General features: G+C 38.4%; 1 protein-coding gene across 5 annotated transcripts; it reads right to left on the bottom strand.

Moving 5' to 3' along the window:
• Positions 1–799: 799 nt before the first annotated feature.
• Positions 800–15,587, bottom strand: LOC146522007 (sperm-associated antigen 4 protein-like). Of its 5 annotated transcripts, none has more exons than XM_085149869.1 (9): positions 15,435–15,587; positions 14,868–14,958; positions 14,549–14,745; positions 14,386–14,444; positions 14,142–14,277; positions 13,928–14,052; positions 13,640–13,813; positions 13,451–13,540; positions 800–901 (listed from the first exon to the last, which is right to left on the bottom strand). In XM_085149869.1, the coding sequence occupies exons 1-9, from the start codon at positions 15,520–15,522 to the stop codon at positions 815–817; spliced, it is 1,047 nt and encodes a 348-aa protein (XP_085005995.1). In that variant the 5' UTR covers positions 15,523–15,587; the 3' UTR covers positions 800–814. The 5 variants fall into 5 exon arrangements, with proteins under 5 accessions (XP_085005995.1, XP_085005993.1, XP_085005994.1 ...); XM_085149868.1 differs by lacking the exon at positions 800–901 and adding an exon at positions 12,529–13,262 and having other exon boundaries at positions 15,435–15,586; XM_085149867.1 differs by having other exon boundaries at positions 13,451–13,813.
• Between the last annotated feature and the right edge of the window lie 1,223 nt (positions 15,588–16,810).

Raw genomic sequence — 16,810 nt, 5'->3', positions numbered from 1 at the left:
ATTCTTCTCCACTCAAATCAACAATGCAGCCATATGATGGCACTTATCTTTGCCAATCGGGCACTCACAGGAGCTGAACCTCACTGACTGACCCTCAACATGCACGTACATTGAAAGAAAGTTAATGCTTACCCTAAACATTCTAACAAACACTTGCAGTGCTGCTGTGTGTACTGGCAACACTGTAGCTAGTCACCCGGCAGATAGATAATCTCAACTAGGCTAACATAACTAACTCTCCAAAAAACTCTGTTATGGAGATTTTCAATTTTGTTTACTTCCACTGTTTTAGCAGTGTTGTATGTGTGTTTTATTAAATACATTAGCTGGTACAAAATATATCATGTCAGCTGGCTAGCTTACTTCTAACTCACCTCAACCTTATAAATCTTCTTTTTCATGGATGCCTGGATACTACCCTTTATAATACTGCCTGGGAGAACAGTAACACTGACCACTTTATATCATGGCCTGGATCTGGGGACCCAGGACTTATGTCTTTTTGTACCTCGGGCTGGCGATCCTCATGGGTCATCCTCCTCGGGAGGTCCTTATAAATATGTTTATTTTCCATGTGTAGTAGTGTTTTGTTGTTTTCTCTGCTTTCCCCCGTCTCTGTGTGTGTGGTTATTTGTGTTTATGCTTCCGGATGTTTTGGATCTAATACAATTATTTAAATATGTTTTGGAGTCTGATTCACTTTCACATTTTTCCTCTCTTTTCTTTTATACATAAAGAATGAACTCGTAAGCTGTACAGACAAGAATACTCGTGATTGAATTCGAATTGAATTGAAATTTTTATTTCAGTTATTTCACAACAACAACAACAACAGATTATAATTGCCCCAGTTGTTCAACACATGCAGTGTGACGGAGTGGATGACATCTACTTTGTCATCCTGAGACACAAAAAAAAACCAAGATGGGTTAGTCGGACAAAAGTTTTTTAACTCTTGAAAGGATGGTAAATTTAGGAATACTGTGATTACTATGAGGGAGGATATACAGATAGCAGCGGGTGCTAATCTTGAAGTACTCTGGATTGAAAAGTCTATTTAATAATAATATATAATAAACCGGCATTATCTGAGTAATTTTCAGGGAATATATTATGAGCTTCATATGATTTTCATACCTCACTCATGAACAGGGTGGAAAAGTCCATTTTCAGCCCTCCAATACTGAAAATCAATCCTGGTGGATGAAGAGAAACAGAGAATAAGAAGAGAAGCTTAATCCAGAAGAAAAGCACGTAGTACTACCACAAGGCCAGCAGGAGGACCAAAAGTCCCAATGCCTTGATGGCTCTAAAGAGACCTCTGCTGCTGTCACTACTGTAGTCAACAAAATCATCAGTGTTGTAGTCCACAGTGTCACGGTCGTCAGTGTTGTATTCAACTGTGTCTTGGTCATTATTGTCAGGGACTGGACGGGGCCGTCGCCTTTTGAAAATTCTGCACAGAAAAAACAAAATCATGTAAGAAAAAATGTACATGGAAGAACAAATGGATTATGATTACAAAACATGCATCTATGTCAGTGGATGACAGCAAAGAACATGTAGACCAACACTAACCTGTGTAAAGTCTCCTTGTAGGAGATTAAGGGCTCTCCTTGGCTGCCGTAATAGCCGTTAGGACACTCGAGCCAAACATTAGCGGGCATCATTCTAGCTTATAATCAACAGCGGATCCGGGTCGGATGATCTGGGAAACGACCGGATCCAAATCAAGTTCCAGACTCGCTGTGCAAGTGGACTCCGATCCGGACTCCGTTCACGGATCTGTTAAAGAGCCTGCAATCTCTTCTTTATTTTGGTAAAACACATTAGTCCTTCTACGCCAACTAAAATATCTTTATTGTTATATTTGTTGCCATTTCTGCTATCCTCTTGCAGGGCTCTAGAGTGCGACCAATTTGGTCGCAAATGCGACTAAAAAAAATATTATCAAAGGATTGATCTTAAGTGTGCCGTATTTTCCAAAAAACACGGTAATAACGACAGCCCTAGCATGCGCTATCAAAATAGTGCTTTGTTGTGTATCTGACGGACGAAAGGTAAGCCAGTTCCACACCACTGAAGTTGCAGCATTTTTACAAACCAATTCTGGTTCATCCGTTTCATTCTTCTTCATTCAACGATCTACTTTCGCTCCTCTCATTCTGCATCGCCGCCATGTGCGTATGTAAACAAAGGCACTGGGCATGCGCGTTTTACCCATATTCTATCGCGATATTTCATTTTCTTATCATTGCCCAACATTACACCAGTATTATCGTGAATGGTATGATATGGCCCAGCCCTACCCTGGAGTGTGTCACGGGTTTATGTTAAATTGTTATTTCTCTTCTTCTTTCTTTTGTTTATTTTTCTACAGTTTATTTTCTATTCATTGCAACTGAGAAATAATACTTACCTCTTTAGCATTTATGGAGCCTCACGTCTTCAAAGGGATAGAAGGGATGATATCATTCACGAGGAAACATTTGACATATGTTTCATATATTCTATACCAACAAGTCATTTACAGTAGAATAAATATGAACAGACAATCACTTTTTGGTACAACACCGGTCCAGAGTCATTTTGCTATCCAGGCTGGGCTGGATCACCCAAAGGGCATGCTGGACACTTGCCCAGGGGGCCATGCACAGTTGGGGGCTCATCCAAGAGATTAATGACAAAAAGATCAGAATTATCTCAAATATTAGATGTTGAAAAACTATTATCAAAACATAGAGATATAATTTTTTTCTTAACACTTACATAATTGGTAGAATACCATAATGTGTATTCCACGTGCACCTTTCTGTCCTTCACTGCTGAGGCTGATGGTCTCCCTCAGAGTCAGCTTGCTGGTGGATATGATATTTCCAACATGAATGAAGCAGCCAAGACAGGAAACGGCAAAAATAGGGAGGCGTAACTTTTATAAAACTGCCATTTTTATTCAATCAATTCAGGATGAAAACATTGACATTGACATTACAGTTTCTGAGATCTTCTGTGTGATGATGACATGCGAGCTAATCCAGAGGTTAGCAACTCACAATATGACCTCAAAGTCTGACCAAATTTAAATGAAGGAGCCAGGCTGCCCTCATCAGTACACACCCTGCTGCAGACATCTCTCCAATTATCACCAGGATACAAGTTTGCATGTATCACTGGTTGACTTGGCTTCATAAGACAGTGCTGTCTCCTCCCAGCATCCACAGCCAGCTTGGAGGGTTGTAGTACATCAACCAGATGTCCTTCCACCTCCACCTCTTCAATTTGATGGCTTCAGGAGCCCACCATCTAATACTACGCATCTACAACAAAAGGGGGATTATTTCTTTTTTACTGTTACATGAAAGTATGAAAATCATTTCCAAAAGGCTGTTAAGTAACCAGTATGCTGAAAGTTATGCCTCAGTGATAAATGTAACGATGAACAGAATCAACCATCTGAGATTTCCCTCATCCCTGGATGATTGATGCACAGGCTCTTTCATGTTCCCTTCTCAGGCTGCATCTGGATTTGTTTGACATCTGACAAAAACAAACCAGAATTATGACTCATTCGTTTTGTGATTTAGAATATTTGTAAACCTTTGAACAAGTGTGCCCTCTAGTGGGCACTTTGGCTGAAGCTGTGTTGTGATGTATAAAAGTCAGATAAACCTGTAAATACCTTTAATTATCTGATACTGATTTTCAGTCAGTTGTTAATCAATAATGTAATTAATAATCAAAAGTACTTTGTATAAGAAACAGTGAGTCCAGTGTAATTCATCTTTACCATTTGTAATCTGTTCTAAGAATGAGGCCTTGATGAAAATGATTACCTTCACATCATCTATGACAAAACAACATAGGCATCATCCCTGTGTCTGCTTCACTGTAACAAAAACAGCAAGTAGGAAAGACTGAAGCCACTATCTCATGTATGCCACCTCACACAGATTTCTGTGGTTAGGAAGTTGTGTATTTAATCATCTGTAAATGTGTGGTAAGATTAGTGATCACATCCAAGCATCCAGTTATTTACTACATCAGAGTGCAAAGATTCACTGCTGTTAAGTCACTTCTGTAGTTGGCGTTGATGTCAAACATCTGCATGTGTTGTTGTTTTGATTCAGAAGTCTGGGCCTCTGTTTCTCTCCTCATTGATTTTTGAAGTAATGCATTTTCTGCCTGCATGTTTTTGCATAACATGGATTTTTTTTTTTTTTTTTTTGAAAACTTCAAAAACAATTCATGTTTAATTTCATTTAAGTTTTTTTCTTTAAAAAAAAGTTACAAAAACACACCTGCTGTCCTTTTTTCAGGTAGAGTGCTCTGATGTGGCAGATTGAATGAAGCAATTACTACTGTGAGTCACACTGTTAGTAATAGTTGTGACCATTTTTGTTCTTCCTTCCTGTTGTATTAGATTTAAACGTTGGTGTAAACAACTTTAACAACAGCTTCAAAAACATCTGTGTCACTGACATGTTATAACAAGGACTTTATTTTCTTTTGAAACAGTGAACAATTAACACTGATCATGTCTTGTTTACAGTTTAATTGGTGGATCTGTGGGTGACATTTATTGTCACCTAGTTCATATTTGAAGAAACCCATAACTGCACTCTGTTTAAAAGCTGATTTCTATGTCATGTGAACTAGTCACATAAACTCCTGTTAACTTCATTTGTTGATGCTGAACTGCAGACGCATACTTTGACTCATATTGATACACTTTATTGGTATTCTTTCCACTATTGTCGAGCGGCTTTACATAATATTCTTTGCACTACTGTACATGTATGTGTGTCTTTACTTGTATAAAGTTGTGTGTGACCCTAGTTTGTCCTTGTACTCATGTTGGTTGTGTTTTTTCTCCTTCTCACCTTCTCTCAAGCTTACTTCTGCACCCTGATGGTCCTCAATCAGCTCTAATGGATCTTCTGGGTGAATGAGGCAAGTTGTGTAAAGCACTTTAAGTGTTTTTAGTAGAAGAGCACATGAAAGTTTACACAGCTGTGAGGTTGAGCTCTCCAACCACTTCCTAGAGAACATGACGGATACCATTAAAAAAGAATTTTCAGTGCCATGATTCGACTGTTACTGAGCCCCAAAAACGGAGCCGGATGGTGGGATTCGTGTTTTCAGTATTTGTTTTCAAAGTGCTGCTGGGAAGAGGGGGAGCTGGGTGGGCAGAAACTATGAGCTATATCAGGTATCATATAAGATAGTACTCGTAGGTGAGAAGATGGAGAATGGCTGCTTGGATAAATGTTCTGCTTTGCCTTACTTGGCATGCACTGGGTGATGATGGCGAGGGTGGTTATCAGTGGGCTGGCCGGGTTTCAAACCAAGCGTGTGGCAGGGTCGTAGAGGGGGAGGAGCTGAGTCTCCAGTGATTTGGGGGCTTTTTGGAGGGGCATGGCGTAGCTCATGAGTGTCCAACTCCAGGCCTTGAGGGCCGGTGTCCTGCAGGTTTGAGATGTGTCCCTGATCCAGCACAGCTGATTTAAATGGCTAAATGACCTCCTCAACATGTCTTGAAGTTCTCCAGAGGCCTGGTAATGAACTAATCATTTCGTTCAGGTGTCTTGACCCAGGTTGAGATCTAAAACCTGCAGTACACCGGCCCTCGAGGCCTGGAGTTGGACACCCCTGGCGTAGCTGCAAGCAGAATGGCAAAAACCTGCTGATAACTGGAAATTCCTCGAGACGGGAGAGGTAAGATTTCCAGATGAGTTATATAGTAGCAGATGTGTAGTTCCAGTGATTCTTGAGATAAGGGACAAAACATGTCCGGCAGATAAAACCCAATTTTGTGGTTAAAAATATGCATACAAGTGTTACCCCAACTGCCTAAAAGACAAACCAAGGCAATGTTTATACAACAAAACTATGATTTTGCCTTTTTATAAATATATATTTATTTTAAATGGTACAATACATTACCAGTACCTTAAAAATCCATTGTCTAGAAGCAGGTGTGATAATATCAAAATACAGAAAAAAAATTTAAAGTAATGTAAAATTAAACATCATGGCTCTCGTCACAAAGTATTTAAGTCAATACCTTATATAATATCAAAATATGCAATTGAAAAATTTTTTTTAAATATTTTTAAGTGATTAAAATCGTGTCCAGAGTTTTTGTCAACACTGTCAGATTTTTTCAAAAGTACAAAAAAATCAGGAATTATTGTGGGTAGCTTACACTCTGAGGACCCCTTTACCACTTCCTGTTTGATACACATGCCATGAGGTCACTGCTGTGATTATTTGTTTGTTTTTATTTCATTTATTGCACACCTTTCTGATAAAACTCTGTGTCACAACCATAGTGCGTCAACACCAAAGTCGATGTAATCCAAGATTTTATTTTTTATTTTTTTTTGTAAAAACAGCCTCATTTAGGTAGATTGTAGAGGCCATAAGCAAATGATGAAAAACAAGATGGCTTCTATCAGAAAAACATGTGTTATGAGAGAAAGTAGGGTATTTTGTCAACACCATCAGATGTCAACACCATCAGGATTTTTGTCTGACGGTGTTGACCCTTTTTCTAATAGTGTTGACAAATGTCACAAAAGTGTTCTATTCACCATTTATATTAAGTTATTTTTTACTAATATTTCAGTCATATTACCTCTTGTGTATTTTACTGATATTTCTGCTTCACAGATGTGTCAAATATTATCAAATTTGCCTTATCTTGAATCTCATTGTTTATGTATACATTATTAATCCTGTAGGAAAATGCTTAGTCCTCTGCATTTAACCCATTCACTCAGTGATGCAGTGGGCAGCTACCAATCCAGGATAGCCTCTGTTCGTTGGATCTGAACGCCCAACCTTTCGATCATGTGGCATCTACTGAGCTAGCTGTGCCCCGAGAGCTGTTCTTTAAGTGATGATGTATGAATCCCGCTTCCAGGCCCAAACTACTCTGTGCTTATTAAGCCTGTTGTGCTGTTAAAATGTTTTAATGCTTTTTATCTTGTTCTATTACATCTGAACAAGCCCCTAAAAGCAGCTAGTGATCACTGTCAGCCTAACCATCAGGAACCCTCACGTTAACTTTTATCAAGTGGAAAAAGGTTAGCATTCATCCGTCAGCTTCACTGTGTTTATATTATGCTAACACAGCTGTGTCGCTAGCGATCACGTAGCACATCACTATATACCAGCTAGCCCAACTTCAGTAACCTGACAATAGTCACTGCTGTTTAGTTTTGTCTCCATTTATGTTGGAAGTGGTAGCAAAGCTGGTATATCATGTTCAGGTGGAAACAAGCAATCTAACTTCTAACTCTGTTAAATTTCATATATTCTGTTTTCATGGATGCCTGGATGTTACACCTGGTGGAGCCACACACTGATCATTTTATTAAAGATGAAAGAATTTAGACAATTTGTAACTCTCAGTGATACCGCAGAGTTCCTTTGACTTTGGGATCTGCAGCGGGGTTTGGACCTGGAAATGGCTAATGACATCAAACTTAATGGCTGGATAGCATTTCTATTGCTTAATGCATAATTGTGTTGTGAATATTCATCCTTAATCTGTGAAAAAGCACAAGGTACAGAAAAATTATTGTAATTACATAATGGTACATTTCAGACTAGAATAGCAAAGGGGAACCTGTCAGTAGAGGAACAAAAGAGAAGGAACAGGGATGATCAAAAAAGAAAGAGAGAAAAAATTAACAGCCAGCCTGAGTTGAAGAAAGAGTTTCTCATAAAGGAAAGCGAAAGATGGAGAAATAGAGTGAAAGAGGGAAAAATAAAGAACACCAGTGATCTGAAAGGAAGAGAAAAAAGTCAGAAGGGAAGGTTTTGGAAACAAGCACAGAGAGTCAAAAGGAGAGAAAGTCCAGCAGGGTCTAAACACACAACCACAGAGAACTTTAGGAATCAAGGAGTAGTAGGCAGCTACTTGCTGTGTAGATGTAGAACTTGACATGTGCAAAAACAGAATTGTTATGATGTGTCTTGTGATATTACAAAGGTTGCTAATGTTTAATGGTCATTTTGAAAGAAATAATATCTTGTTTTCTACTAGTGTGTCACCACTGTCAGATTTGTGTCACCACCGTCAGCACCTTGTCAACTCCATAATATGGAGTTTTTGTTTATTTTTCTCTTTTGGAGAACCATATAGTTTCCTCCCTCATGATCTTCCAATAAAAATATGTAATTTTCTCAATAAATGTGTAATTTGCATGCTGCTTAATATGACTGTTTCTTATACAGATTAAATACAAGCTTCTGAAAATATGTATGACTGTAACTCTAATAATAAAAAGCCAAAACAATCTTACTTTTAAATGTGGTATAATTACTTTGAAAACATATGTGCATAAACAATAAAATAGAGAAGCTGCTAGTATTCAAAATAGCTGAAACAACTTAATTTAAAATATATATTTTTGCATTTCTTTGTGTCTGACGGTGTTGACAAAAACCTTGCACTTCTCCAGCAAAAACATAAATTATTAAAAAATGTTACACCTGGGAGATTGTACCAAACCATGGTGAGACAGCCAAAACTTTGTGTTACAATTATATGTAAATATGTTTTTGAAAAATCAAAAAATATATTTTAGAAAATTAAAACCTGTTTTGTCCCTAATCTCAGGAATCACTGAGTTCTACAGAGAAGATGATATACAAAAGTTACTAAAGAGTAAACGCAGAGAAACGAGGACAAGAGACAGAGCCCATTTACTACCATTTCAATACTACCTTTCGATCATGTGGCATCTACTGAGCTAGCTGTGCCCCGAGAGCTGTTCTTTAAGTGATGATGTATGAATCCCGCTTCCAGGCCCAAACTACTCTGTGCTTATTAAGCCTGTTGTGCTGTTAAAATGTTTTAATGCTTTTTATCTTGTTCTATTACATCTGAACAAGCCCCTAAAAGCAGCTAGTGATCACTGTCAGCCTAACCATCAGGAACCCTCACGTTAACTTTTATCAAGTGGAAAAAGGTTAGCATTCATCCGTCAGCTTCACTGTGTTTATATTATGCTAACACAGCTGTGTCGCTAGCGATCACGTAGCACATCACTATATACCAGCTAGCCCAACTTCAGTAACCTGACAATAGTCACTGCTGTTTAGTTTTGTCTCCATTTATGTTGGAAGTGGTAGCAAAGCTGGTATATCATGTTCAGGTGGAAACAAGCAATCTAACTTCTAACTCTGTTAAATTTCATATATTCTGTTTTCATGGATGCCTGGATGTTACACCTGGTGGAGCCACACACTGATCATTTTATTAAAGATGAAAGAATTTAGACAATTTGTAACTCTCAGTGATACCGCAGAGTTCCTTTGACTTTGGGATCTGCAGCGGGGTTTGGACCTGGAAATGGCTAATGACATCAAACTTAATGGCTGGATAGCATTTCTATTGCTTAATGCATAATTGTGTTGTGAATATTCATCCTTAATCTGTGAAAAAGCACAAGGTACAGAAAAATTATTGTAATTACATAATGGTACATTTCAGACTAGAATAGCAAAGGGGAACCTGTCAGTAGAGGAACAAAAGAGAAGGAACAGGGATGATCAAAAAAGAAAGAGAGAAAAAATTAACAGCCAGCCTGAGTTGAAGAAAGAGTTTCTCATAAAGGAAAGCGAAAGATGGAGAAATAGAGTGAAAGAGGGAAAAATAAAGAACACCAGTGATCTGAAAGGAAGAGAAAAAAGTCAGAAGGGAAGGTTTTGGAAACAAGCACAGAGAGTCAAAAGGAGAGAAAGTCCAGCAGGGTCTAAACACACAACCACAGAGAACTTTAGGAATCAAGGAGTAGTAGGCAGCTACTTGCTGTGTAGATGTAGAACTTGACATGTGCAAAAACAGAATTGTTATGATGTGTCTTGTGATATTACAAAGGTTGCTAATGTTTAATGGTCATTTTGAAAGAAATAATATCTTGTTTTCTACTAGTGTGTCACCACTGTCAGATTTGTGTCACCACCGTCAGCACCTTGTCAACTCCATAATATGGAGTTTTTGTTTATTTTTCTCTTTTGGAGAACCATATAGTTTCCTCCCTCATGATCTTCCAATAAAAATATGTAATTTTCTCAATAAATGTGTAATTTGCATGCTGCTTAATATGACTGTTTCTTATACAGATTAAATACAAGCTTCTGAAAATATGTATGACTGTAACTCTAATAATAAAAAGCCAAAACAATCTTACTTTTAAATGTGGTATAATTACTTTGAAAACATATGTGCATAAACAATAAAATAGAGAAGCTGCTAGTATTCAAAATAGCTGAAACAACTTAATTTAAAATATATATTTTTGCATTTCTTTGTGTCTGACGGTGTTGACAAAAACCTTGCACTTCTCCAGCAAAAACATAAATTATTAAAAAATGTTACACCTGGGAGATTGTACCAAACCATGGTGAGACAGCCAAAACTTTGTGTTACAATTATATGTAAATATGTTTTTGAAAAATCAAAAAATATATTTTAGAAAATTAAAACCTGTTTTGTCCCTAATCTCAGGAATCACTGAGTTCTACAGAGAAGATGATATACAAAAGTTACTAAAGAGTAAACGCAGAGAAACGAGGACAAGAGACAGAGCCCATTTACTACCATGGCAGAAATACAAACTGGTGGAGATCTAGCACCACAGCTCCTAAATGCACAGCCTCTTGATTTCACACTACCTGCAGATGTGAGTGGATGAGCTCAAGGAAGCAACTCCACACAGAGGTGGAGACCAGAACAAAGCTGCCTCAGACCGTCCGATCTGGCCCAGTCCCTGACTTTCACTCATTTAGAATTTATACATATCATGACTCAAAAGTCATGACAACTTACAGGAGGTGACACCATTAGTGAAGAAAAAGGAAAAGAAGCTTTGTTTTGAAATTAACAGAACTAAATAAAATGAGTGTAGAAGCTTGTTTCTGTTATCAATAAGTCCAAATTTGGGGTTATTAAATAAAAATTTCCAGTAAAATCTGCTAATTGATGAAGTTAAAAAACAAGATGCAATATGCTTAATGGTCTATCTCAGGGGTCAGCAAGCTTTAACACCCAAAGAGTCCTTTGGACGCGATTTCCGCGCAAAAGAAAACACTGGGAGCCACAAATACTTTTTGACATCTAAAATGAAGATAACAGTCTATATATTGTTTTTTTACCTTTATGCTTTGTGTGAACAACTAAGGTGTGTTGCTTATGAAATCCATGAACTGCTATAGAGAAAATTACATTTTCTCTATATTTCTCTATCATGACATAATTAAAATTGTAATTTTATTTAAATAAAATAAAAATTTTATTTAAATATTTTTTTAATTTTATTTATGTAATTAACACATTTTGAACTCTTAAAGAAATATAACAAAAGGAAAGACACCCAGCTGAACTAAAATGATCCATGTAGCAAACAAAAACTGTTGTGAGTCGCCACCCTTATATCACCTTTGGGCTTTTGGAGCCTTGACCTGACTTTTAAGAAAATAATTGGAAAAACAGCACTATGCTGCTAAAAATTGAAAAACAGATATTTGTAAAATTGTACCTAAATATGTATTTTACCTGGTTAATGTGTGTGGCGGGGCATGGTCTGCAGCGCCGCTGCAGGGGAGGCGGACGCACCTGAGTGGCACCCGCAATCACGCCTCACCGCCTTAACGTCTGTGCTATCTGTGCTGTTGTGTTGTTGTTGGTGTATGTCGGGCTGTGAGCTGAAAAGCTACAGCCGGCTGTACAGCAACTTTGTGTGAAAAGTAGTCAATAAAGAGATGCTGAAAAGCATTTTCATGGAAACATCGTCGAGTCTGCCGTGGTATGTTTACAATGGGACTTCTGCTCCTCAACCTCTGCGCACAGCGTCTGCAACTCGGGGCTGTACGAAGTCCCTTTCATCTTTACACAGGACTGTAAGCTGTCATCTGTGAGGCGCGAGCGGTGTTTGTTTTTAACATAGTTCACGGTGGAGAACAGCTGCTGACATAATGTGGATCCGAAGATCCATAATTGGCCTACCTGGGGTCGAAATACTCGATAAATGCACGGCGTTTCGGCGGGTACACCGGCTTGTGCGAGTGTGACGCTTATTTTGAGCGATCAAAAAATAATAGAATATAATTTTATGTTTGTATTTCAATATCACAATAATCTTCCAATTTAGAATTATAAGTTAAAAAAGAACTAACATAAATAAAATACACTTCAGCTAATTACTTAAAAAAAATTATTTTCCCAAGCCACACGGAGCCGCACTAAAAGGACTAAAGAGCCGCAGGTTGCCGACCCCTGGTCTATCTGGTGTCCCAACTACAAACACATGGTTAAACCTGAAGTTACCTCACTAAACCTCAAAGCCTGCATCACAGTGAAGGCTTCTCATATCACAGCACATGCAACATGGACTTTACTTTCTTTACTTTTGGGAGTTTAAATGTTCATTTTCAAAATGTAAATCCTCTGGCCATAGTGTTATCACGCTTGTTTAATATACTCTGACAATTAAGAATACCAAAAGACATGAAAAATATTTTCTTAAAATTTTATTCTTGTTGTTTTAAAAAATATCTCTAAATTTCCAGTGGAGACAATTTAGAGAATTTTTATGTTTTACAAGAAATTTAATTCAGTCCAAATGAGTTCCAATTGAGGGCCAATTCACAATAACACAGTGCTTAACAAAGTTAGTCGAACATCACCTAATGTAAGAATTACAGGTTTAAGAAATTTGGGGTGTTCTTATATCTATGACAGGTGATGTAATAAATTTGTTAAGCACTGTATATGTAGAGTAAAAACCCTACAATATAAGAGAAGAAAAACCCCAACAATCAGATGATCCCCTTTGAGCAAGCACTTGGCAACAGTGGAGAGGAAAAACTCCCTTTTAACAGGAAGAAACCTCTGGCAGAGCCAGGCTCAGGGAGGGGCAAGCCCTCTGCCACGGCTGGTTGGGGGTGAGGTGAATCAGACTGCAAACATCTTAATCAGACATGTCTTACCTGGTGGGATGGACGTTCGCTGGAGAAAAAAACATGGGTTAAATTGACAATTTTTTTCAAATACAATTATTTAAATATGTGTTGCAGTCTGATTCACTTTCACATTTTTCCTCTCTTTTCTTTTATAGATGGAGTTCATGGGAAGCTAGTTATGCCAGCTTTCCATGAACTCGGAACTTGTACAAACAAGAATACTCACGATTGCCCCAGTTGTTCAACACCTGCAGCGTAATGGAGCGGATGACGTCTACTTTGTCGTCCTGAGAGACAAAACAAAAACAAGATGGGTTAGTTGCATAATAGTTTTCTTGACTCTTGAAAGGATGGTAAATTTAGGAATACTGTGATTATTATGAGGGTGGATATACAGATAGCAAGGGGAGCTAACCTCTAAATACTCTGGATAGAAAAGTCTATGTGCATGTGTCTAATGGCACAGTGTACTCACGGGAATCCTGAATGTTTGGAGTGGATCTCCATTTTGATCATAGACGAATGTTCCCAGGTGGACACCACTGTCGTCTAATGCTCTCTTTCCCTGAAAAGACAGAAATAAATACAGATAAAGTTGTTCTCTATATACACATATGTAAAATGCAACAGTTGAACAGTGGTGCAGTGGAAATCTGTGACTTACAAACACTGAAAACATCCTGGGAGCACTGGAGACCTTTCCAGATGGTGACACCATCTTAGAAATGTGACCCAGTGTCACATGACTGATGGCGATGCTGTGTGGCAGCTTAATTGTTAAATGTCCCTGGGAGCCCGCAAAACTCCAACACACTCCTGGGACCATGGGTGCTCGACTCTACAGAGAAAAAGAAACAAAAACAGAGTTCAGTTTGGACCACTAGTGTTTGACTATTAAATCATGCAGATGTGTGAGATAGTATCTTGTTTTTTTTGTGAAAGTAGATTATACCTGAATAACGACTCTTGGGCTTACACAGGGTTGTTTTGCGGGTATCAATGTAAGCCCCCACAGCTTCAATCCAGTCTGTTCTGTAAGGTAGGATGCTGAAGACTGTTCTTTAACAATCTTTGCTCCTGTAGACAAAAACACAGAGTGAGAAAGGAATCGCAAAACAACAACAAAGAAATTCTTACGTGAATTCTGATCCGATTTCATGTCTTACCCAGTTCCTCCAGAGCAAAGTTGGGCATCCTGTCCCCAACTGGAAGAAGGAAGTCAATTCTTTTTCCTAAGTCCATTAACTCCCTTTGCAGCTCTTGTACCTTCCTTTCCACCTGTTTATGTCCATTCATTAAGTACTGCAATTGAGAAGAACCATTCATGTTATAATATATATATAATAATAAACTGTTATTATCTGATTAATCTTCAGGGAATATATTATCAGCCTCATATGTTTTTCATACCTCACTCATGAACGGGGTGGAAAAGTCCATTTTCTGCCCTCCAATACTGAAAATCAATCCTGGTGGATGAAGAGAAACACAGAATAAGACGAGAAGCTTAATCCAGAAGAAAAGCACATAGTACTAGAAAGACTGTAATTGTTTGTGGAAGGAGATCATTTACCAAAACACAAGGCCAGCATGAGGACCAAAAGTCCCAATGCCTTGATGGCTCTAAAATGACCTCTGCTGCTGCCACTGCTGTAGTCAACAAAATCATTGTTAATGTAGTCCACAGTGTCACAGTCCACAGTGTTGTATTCAACTGTGTCTCTGTCAATATTGTCAGGGACTGGACGGGGCCGTCGCCTTTTGAAAATTCTGCACAGAAAAAACAAAATCATGGAAGAAAAAATGTACATGGAAGAACAAATGGATTATGATTACAAAACATGCATCTATGTCAGTGGATGACAACAAAGAACATGTAGACCAATACTAACCTGTATAAAGTCTCCTTGTAGGAGATTAACGGCTCTCCTTGGCTGCCGTAATAGCCGTTAGACTGAAGTCTTTGGCTTCTTCTCAACATTGCTGTAAAATGAAAGGGAAACATGGGGTTAAGTGAGTCTCTAACACAAAGCTTATCAGACTTCATAACTATGATTTGAGCATGTTTCCATCAGAACCAACTCTGTTCTCTTATATATAAACTTCACGGTGCCAGCTTGTTTTGTTTTTAATGAACAGAATAATATTTGAATCACACTCATTTATGAAATCCGCTCTTAATAAAGAACTTTATTTTCCCAGTGTCTTCAAAAACATAGCATCATATTGTTATGATTTATATCATAGCAACAGATTACAACATTTTCTTGCTTTTCTTGCAAAAAATCTCTTTCAAATGTCAGTTTGTTTGTTCACAATGTAGTTTTTACAATTCAGAAAAAGAGGAAATCATAATCAACTGGATATCATTTTTAAAATGTTCAGATTTGAAACACATATATTAAATGTAAGATGTGAAGATAAAACATGTCGATTTTTAGTCTAAAGATTGCACTTACCTTCACTTAAAACGAAAGTTGAAGAAACTGAATCACTAAATGTGCTTTTCCGTAAATATGGACGTTTAGCGCTTCTCACTGAACTCATCTGAACCAGAAAATTTAGGTGCAGAAGAAAAATTTCAAACCGCAGCTTTTTCCGTTACGTTACAAACAGATACATGCACAAATCGAATATGACGCACGCGCGTTCCATAAGAGCAGCACTTCGTGTGCGCACGCGCAAAGGTGTGAGTAGTTCTGGGGTTTTTTTAAATGAAATTTGCTCTCAATTAAATAACTTTTCCTTCTCAGTCCCTTTATAAACACCGCATCATATTGTCCAAATTCATAAAGCACAACACATGCGCTCACGAGCACATGTGCAAAGGTGTGTTGCAGTGAATGAAGAAAACTTTTCCATGTTCACTGTCACTAATTTGTTTGATTTTGCTGTGAGAAAATTGTGACGTATATGAGAATGAGGGAAGACCACGGTCATTTAAATACGGTATTAAAGTGTAATGAAACTGTTTCTCAGAGGGAAAGTGTGATTTTAGGACACTCGAGCCAAACATTAGCGGGCATCATTCTAGCTTATAATCAACAGCGGATCCAATGCGGATCCGGGTCGGATGACCTGGGAAGCGACCGATCCAAATCGATCCAAAGGTTGCCGGTTCGAGCCCCGGCTCCGACAGTCTCGGTCGTTGTGTCTTTGGGCAAGACATTTCACCTACCACGTACTGGTGATGGCCAGAGGGGCCGATGGTGCGATATGGCAGCCTCGCCTCTGTCAGTCTGCCCCAGGGCAGCTGTGGCTACAACTGTAGCTTGCCTCCACCAGTGTGTGAATGTGAGAGTGAATGAATAGTGGAATTGTAAAGTGCTTTGAGGGTCTTGAATAGCGCTATATAAATGCAATCCATTATTATTATTTAAACCAACTGTTAACTGGTATTTTGTAAATATAACCATAAACGCGAATTCACTGTGTGATTGTGTAACTTTATTAGCAGGGTCCTCCTGAAATGCACCAACAACATTGAGAGTAACATCCTCCTCTCTGCTTCTTGAGGCTCTCCGGTCGCTATGGTAACGCGTAAATAGTTCTTTCAAAATAAGACACACGGCTACAACACCGGAAAAGACCCAGGGAACCCGACTTCACGATTAAAAACCCTGAAAACCATACACTTCACACCCGAGCCTCAAACGGGTCCGGGTGTTGCGGACCGCTCCAATCTAGCCGTACGCCACTAGATTGATTGACAATGGTCTACAGCAATCAGAACGCACAAAACAATTTGCTGTTTAAAAAAAAAATCAGCGAAACAGCGAGTCCGTGAAAGGTGAACCACGTTATAGCGAGGGACCACTGTACAATAATTTCCAGT

This window comes from Neolamprologus multifasciatus, chromosome 3 (assembly GCF_963576455.1).
Source record: "Neolamprologus multifasciatus chromosome 3, fNeoMul1.2, whole genome shotgun sequence".
In the NCBI taxonomy this organism is placed as follows: Eukaryota; Metazoa; Chordata; class Actinopteri; order Cichliformes; family Cichlidae; genus Neolamprologus; species Neolamprologus multifasciatus.
The sequence above is the reverse complement of the archived record's forward strand: the minus strand, read 5'-3'. Positions and strand labels throughout refer to the sequence as shown.